General features: G+C 46.6%; 1 protein-coding gene across 1 annotated transcript in view; it reads left to right on the top strand.

Moving 5' to 3' along the window:
• The first annotated feature begins 560 nt into the window (after positions 1–560).
• Positions 561–7,326, top strand: part of LOC136144153 (ATP-binding cassette sub-family C member 4-like) — a 156,855-nt gene continuing 150,089 nt past the window's right edge. The window contains 3 exon segments of the mRNA XM_065901811.1: positions 561–634; positions 5,724–5,834; positions 6,371–6,491. Of these exon segments, the coding sequence (XP_065757883.1) occupies positions 561–634; positions 5,724–5,834; positions 6,371–6,491 (306 nt within the window).

Genomic DNA, 7,326 nt, shown 5'->3' with positions numbered 1-7,326 from the left:
GGGTGGGCTGCTATCTCCTTCTGCCAGCTTTCTCCTGGTTTCTACTGAAGTGCATGGGGAGCCTCTGAGCAGCAGAGATGGGCGGGGCTGAGCCTCCCTTCTCCACCTTCTGGGTGAGTGCCTGGACTCAGAGCAGGAACTTCCACAGAGTTTGCAACCAGGAGCGCTCCTGGGAGCTGAGCTGGTTGTGCACTCAGTCAGCCTCCCTGCCTGCCTTTATCAAAGAGCTGGTAGCTTTGCCTCCCACCTGCGTGGGGCTTCTGGAAGTCTACCTGGGTGTCTCTTGGTCCTGCAGCCCCACACGTTGCACGCTGCATCCATCCCATACCTGTGGCAGCACCTGCACAGAGCGGGAGCCTCAAAGGTGGACCGTGGAGGCTGCTCAGTCCTGGGAGGCAGGACCTGGAGCACAAAGGGCGCTCCACTATCAGAAGCAAGTGTTCTCAAGCTCCTGCCCAGTGGACCTGTGGGGCAGCCAGTTTCCAGCCTCCAGGAGCAGCAGGAGCCCCACCGCCACCTAATCAGGGAGACCCCGGTCTGTGTCCACCTTGGCCGGCAAGATGCCTCCTGTGTCCCAGGAGGTGAAGACCAACCCGCTTCAGAAGGCGAACTTCTGCTCACGCCTGTTTGTCTGGTGAGCGCCCCATCTGAGCTGTGACAGTCCCCGCGGGCACATGTCCGGCACAGCTTGCTTCTGTGGGGGACCAAGGGACAAGGAGAGGGTGCGCGCCTGGGGCCGGTGTCAGTAGGGCTGGGAGGAGGACCCAGGAACCTGGTGTCTACCTTATCCAGCTGCCTCAGAACCGCTCAGCAATTCACTGTCAGTTCTGAAATAAGCTACAGCTTTTACTACAAACAAGCAGCTTATGAACAACTTTCTTTATCTAATCAGTGCCCTGCACCTTTGCCATCTTCCAATAATGTCCCCACCTTTTCCCATGTTCCTTAGGTGAACATCTGAGTTCCAACTGCCCTGCACTCCCTCTCTCCCCCTGTCTATGACCATGTCTTTCTTTCTCTCCCTCTCTCCCTCCCTGTGTGATTGACTGTCCTGGTACCTAGTTGTGGTCAATTTCATGTGTGTACAAAATACAATTGTTTTTTATGAAATGAATGGAAACACGATTATGGAACACCTTTTGCTTTTTCCTGGGACACACAGCCAGGAACATAGTGTCTATTTGACCACAGTCCTTATCCCTACTGCAGATATCTCCACTTCCACCTTTGAGGACCAAGCCCTGGGGATGGGGTCCCTGAAATCTGTGGGATCTTATTCAGATCCCTAGCTCAGAGAAGCAGTGCATGGTCTTGATGTAGGTGGTCCTGCCCAGGAGTCTTATGGTCCTGAAACCACTGAAGGGTCCCTGAGCTGGGAGGAAATATACAGATGAAAAACACTGCAGAGAGCTGAAGCTCCTAAATGAAGTCTTCATCTAATAGCTGGGACTGCAGAAAGGCAGGTCTGAACCTTTGGACTTTAATCACACTTGGGTGATTATTAGGTCTTCTGTTTCTCGACCCTAACCCATTCATCTTTCCCACAAATTCTGATACTTATTTTATGGGACAGCCTAGGGGATTCCCAGGGGGATGGCAGCTCATATGCTTGTTTTGGTGGTGGTGTATTCAGTGTATGTGGCTGCATCTCTTGGCTATTTGATGAGCCTTAAGGAAAGAGGGGCTGAGAAGAAGGAATATGTGTGTTCCTGCTGCTGCCGCTGCTGCTAAGTTGCTTCAGTTGTGTCTGACTCTGTGTGACCCCATAAACGGCATCCCTCCAGGCTCCTCTGTCCCTGGGATTCTCCAGGCAAGAATACTGTAGCGGGTTGCCATTTCCTTCTCCAATGCATGCATGCATGCTAAATTGCTTCAGTCATGTCTGACTCTGTGCGACACTATGGACAGCAGCCCACCAGGCTCCTCTGTCCATGGGATTCTCTAGGCAAGAATACTTGGAGTGGGTTGCCATTTCTTTATCCAGAGTATGTGTGTGGTTACCATAAATAATATAAAAATAGACAAATGTCTCCTTAACTTCAGGCAGGGCATGAAATTCTCAAAGCACATTCTGTTTCTTGAGTTTGAAAATGTATATGCATAGAAATGGAAGGTGAAGACTGATTTTTGTTGGCACTCATTTCCAGTTTTCCTGCTTGAGAGGAAGGAGCCTCTTATTTCACACCTGGAGACACCGAAGCATAGAGGTTGAGTAAGTTGCCTACTATCACATAGCTGGTAAGCAGTGGAGTAGGATCTCAAGCCAGGCAGTCTGGTTCTAGAGTTTACGTTTCTTGTGTATGTAACTGCTGTGCTTGCCATGGAATTGGTTGTCTGGACTTGTGCCAGGATCCTAGCCCAGGCTGAGACCCCTTATCATGACTGGGGAGGTTCTTTGTACACTCAGATTTCCCCAACCAATAAGTAAATTGATGGTGAGACAGGTAGAGCACAAACTTTTCTCAGTGACCAAAGAATGGAGAAACGGAGACTTAGTTCGCAAATCAACCTCTCAACCTAATTTGGGCTGAGACACTGTGTATAGGAGGGTTGAAGTAAGTGGAAGGGAATCAGGTTAAGAGAGGGAGGAATATTCATGGTTTATGCAAAAACAGGGTGTGATTTGGACCTGAAATTAAGACAACACTCCTTTTTAGTCCTTGTATGAGCTCTTCACTTTAATGTCATAGCCATTGTCAACTGTAATGGTCCTGGTGGGTTCATTTAGCAGCTAATATATTACAGTGAATGTGTAATGATGCTCTGTGTCTACTGGAGGTTAGGTCTTCTGCCATTTGGGTCCTGGCTAGTTCTAATCAGTTCTCATTTTTCTCTTTCCTTTTATGATTGAGTCTGAAACTCAGATAAGAGCAACTGGTTTCCATTTGAGAAAGGGGCAGGGATATAATTATGGGGCAACGCCTTTCCATTTTACTGCTCCTTGTTCCTGGCGGACTCTAAAGGGTAAAAGGTTGGTAGTTTGATACCACTTCCTGCTGAGCGTGGGCGTTGTCATATGTTGGATTAGAGGAGCAGAATTTTTCCTGATTCAACCAAAATGAATCTAATAGTCACCAAACGAGAGTCCCAGTTTCCCATAGCCCTGGGTAAAGACCATCTGCAGCTTGATTATCTCAGTTCTCCAACGATAAAACCAATGAGACAATCAAGGAATCATGGACCAAAGAGCAAGAGAAGGAAACTAACTGTAGGGGTTCTAAGAATGGCCTTAGAAGCCCAGGGAAGCTGGGGATCCTTCTTTTGAAAAATGCTACAAATTTGTTCAGTCAGGCCATTCTTGTTCTGAGTATTTAACCAAGCGGCCTCTCTATTAAAAAAAAAAAAATTATTGGATTATAGTTGATTTACAATGTTGTGTTAGTTTCAGGAGTATAGCAAAGTAAGTCAATTATATATATATATCCATTTTTTAAAAATATTTTTTTCTTTAAAAATGAAAAATAAAGGTTATTACAGAGTATTGAGTAGAGTTCCCTCTGCTATACAGTAGGTTCTTATTACTTATCTATTTTATATATGCTTCCCTGGGGACTCAGACAGTAAAGAATCCAGTTGCAATGCAGGAGACCTGGGTTACGTCTATGGGTTGGGAAGATCCCCTGGAGAAGGAAATGGCAACCCACTCTGGTATTCTTGCCTGGGGAATCCCATGGACAGAGGAGCTTAGCGGGCTACAGTTCATGGGGTCAGAAAGAGCTGGGCATGAATATAGTAGTCTGTATATGTCAGTCCCAGTCCCTTCTTCCCTTACCCACTGGTAAGCACAAGTTTGTTTTCTACATCTGTAACTCTATTTCTGTTTAGTAGGTAAGTGCATTTATACTGTTCTTTTTTTAAAGATTCCATATATAAGTGAAACCATATGATATTTGTCTTTGTCTGCAAGTGGCTTTCTCTGGCAGTTGGGATGCACTCTCTTCTATCTGACCATTCATGTTAACCTAGAAACAACAGGAAATGGTTGCTGGGGCACAAATTCCCCCTTGACCAGCCAGCAGGTAATCAAGAGCTTTGGGGTGGTCAAATGTCATATTAGGCCAGAGGGTCCAGTAAGATTTTATTATTCTAAGGTTAGAACTGATTTTTCTACTTACCCAGGTCAGTCTCTGACTGACCTTGTTTTTTGTTTTTTTTCATACTTAGATTATTATAAATTGTTTCTTGTGCTAGGCTCACCAGGGATCCTACAAGAGTGACAACTGCTATTACCAGCCCAGCTCCCCTCCTGACTAGATGAATGGCTTCCTTTGATTCACAGGTTGTACGAGTGTATTTAAAATCTGAATGTAACCTTGATCTAGGTGTGAACAACCTAGAGCCCAGTGTCTCCTGGTAGAGTTTTCTTGGAGACACTTGATGGCCCATCATGGGTGGCCCTTGCCATAGGGGTCTCAAGGAATAAACATCCCTCAGGGGTGCACACACTGTCTTTGGGTTTTCTTGAGTCATGTTTAGGCTCATAGGTAGCCAGACCCTTCCATGTTTGGTATGATCCTGTCCCCAGAGCTCATAGTGAACAGTTGGTTGGACCCCCAGGAAATAGGGATTTGACTAACACATATGCCTTTGCTGCAGAAGGGTGGCAATGGGGGCAACCTTGATGTCACTGGGCAGAAGCCTGGGCGTGGAGGAATTAAACCTAGTTTGGTGATGTTGTCAGTTGTTAGTGGAGTTCCCTGAAAGTCTGGCGGGCTATATTTATTCCCCGACTGAGGCTGATGGTGACAGATTGAACAGTCAGTAAAACTCCAGCCCTTTTGGATGTTTGAATGCTACTTTTTAAAATAAATGAATCTGCTAGGGAGTGATAGCAAGGAGGACCATAAGAAGAATCAACTGTGCATTTTAGTTGGGAAGGTGTTACTTATCTTGAGTTTGTCTTCAGAAGATTGGGGTCAGAAAGAGGCTCACATGAGCGTTCTGGCTGAGGGGAGTCTGACAGGACTGTAAGGAGGTCAGGGTCCAGAGCCTGTTAGATTCAGGGTTTTGTGTCTATAAGATAATTGCCTGTAAAAATTCCTCTGTGTTGACAGCTGATCTAAGGAGATCTTGACCTTAGGGTTGAAACTGCTTTGAATATGACTGGTGCTCAGACACTTTAGTTGTATCCAACTCTTTGCAAACCCATGGACTGTAGCCCACTAGGCTCCCCTGTCAATGGGATTTTCCAGGCATGAATACTGGAGTGGGTTGCTATTTCCTTCTCCAGGGGATCTTCCCAACCTAGGGATCGAAGCAGCATCTCTTACATCTCCTGCATTAGCCTACGGGTTCTTTACTACTAGTGCCATGTAGGTATCCTTGAATCTGATACAGTTGAGAAGATTTAAGTCCTCAGTAATACAGGAACATATCTGCAGCCTTACCCACAATGACCATTCAGCTCTATTCTGCTTGCCTGAAACACTGTTACTTTATTTTCATTTCTAGATATATTTTTTCCTTAATAATTAAAGCAGATGTACAATGTATGTTCAGTAGGCCACAAACAGCCTGCTTTTAAGTTATACCATGTATAAGTCAGCATGACTTTCATATACCTAGAATGTATGTATGTTTCTAAGCACATGTCTAAATTCCCCCTGTATCTTTATATATTTAAAATGTAGACTTTTTTTTTTTAAATAATGTTCATGAATGTATGTTTCTAATTAGAGATGTGTAATTTGGATATATGTTACTCTCCTTTTAATGTTTAACAGGTGGCTAAACCCCTTGTTTAAAATTGGTCACAAACGGAGATTAGAAGAAGATGACATGTACTCGGTGCTTCCGGAAGATCGCTCCCAGCGCCTTGGAGAAGAGCTGCAAGGGTGAGCACAAGCAAAAGGGAGAAGGGAGGAAGAGTGAGAATTTCCACGTGGGGCTAAAGGTGTGGGGGAGGCTTTGCTTCCTCTGGGTTCTTCTGAGACTCCTCCCCTGACTCTGCATGCTCACCCCCTCAGGTTGACCCCAGGCTTAGCCCACTTTGGAGGCTGGGGGAGGCCGTGTTCCCTGTGCATCTGTGGACGTGGAGGGAGCCCGCAGCCATGGCCCTGGAGGCCGAGCTCTGTCCCTGGAAGTGGGGTCCCTGGAGGAGGGAGTCTGCCCCCTGAGCTGCTCATGACCTGTGAGTCCAGCAAAGCTTGGCAGGAACTTGTTTCCAGAATCTGGGAATTTTCCCTCCAGTCCTGTTTCTCTGGTGCCTCATTCTGCACCGCTCATCTTTCAGGAGCCCTGTGAGCAGTCAGCCAGCATCTGTGGGGCCCCACAGAGCGCCCTGTAGTGAAGGCCCATCTCCCATTCCGCCCCTCCCCATTTCCCTGTGGTGGACACGCTGTTCTTCACTGTGCTCTGTTTCTCGTCGCAGGTACTGGGATCAAGAAGTTAAGAGAGCCCAGAAAGATGCACAGGAGACTTCCTTAATGAAAGCAATTGTAAAGTGTTACTGGAAATCCTATTTAATTTGGGGAGTGTTTACATTTCTTGAGGTAAAAGAGTTTCATACTGTGCATTGCTTTTTGGTGTATGTATCTCAGCACTGAGGTGGACGGGATGGATGGGGAGAGAGGCCAGTGGTCTAAGGTCTGAGGATAGACCCTCACGGAAACATGATAGAGTTCAGAGGTTGTATTTGTCATTAGAATGGCAAGGACTGGACTCCAGGTGTTACTATTTTTCTTTTAACTGATTAAAGAGTGTTGTGGAAGGACAGCCTTTAAATAAAAGACATTTTATATTATGTTAGAAAGTTCCTGGTGCTCAGTATAAATCCTGACTGATCTTTGACCAGAAGAAGATTCCAGCAGCCTCAGGCAATATGTGCCCTGTGATTTAGAGGAAGGTAATTTGGACCCAAGCCCAGAATAATGTACATTTTATGGCACTCAATTATAGTTTAAGAAGGTAAAAATTGTTACCTTGACCAGGTCACGTCTGATAAATGCTTTTCTAAGAAGATACCATCACTTCTCCTGTGCCAGGGGAACAGAACCCAGGGCCCTGCATCTGGACTGTAGCTGCCCAGAACTCCTAAGAAGAGCACACCTTTCCCCAGGCTGCCCCCTTCCCCGTGGGCTGGCACTGTGAGCCAAAGCCCTCGTGGGGAGGAGCTCCAGCTTCACCGTGAATTCTCTGCACCCTTCATGCTGCTTTCTTTCCCTGGCTGTGGGGATGGATTCTTGGTTGAAGGGGGATCCTGGTAGCCTGGCATTGGCAGAGGGTGGAGGAGGGGATGTGCAGGGCAAATTAGAGGCAGAAAGCTGTGAGGTCAGTGACCTCCGTGACCCTGAAGATCCTGGGTGAAGACCCCCCAGAGGACAGTCC

This window comes from Muntiacus reevesi, chromosome 11 (assembly GCF_963930625.1).
Source record: "Muntiacus reevesi chromosome 11, mMunRee1.1, whole genome shotgun sequence".
Classification (NCBI taxonomy): domain Eukaryota; kingdom Metazoa; phylum Chordata; class Mammalia; order Artiodactyla; family Cervidae; genus Muntiacus; species Muntiacus reevesi.
This window is presented reverse-complemented; position numbering and strand designations above follow the sequence as displayed.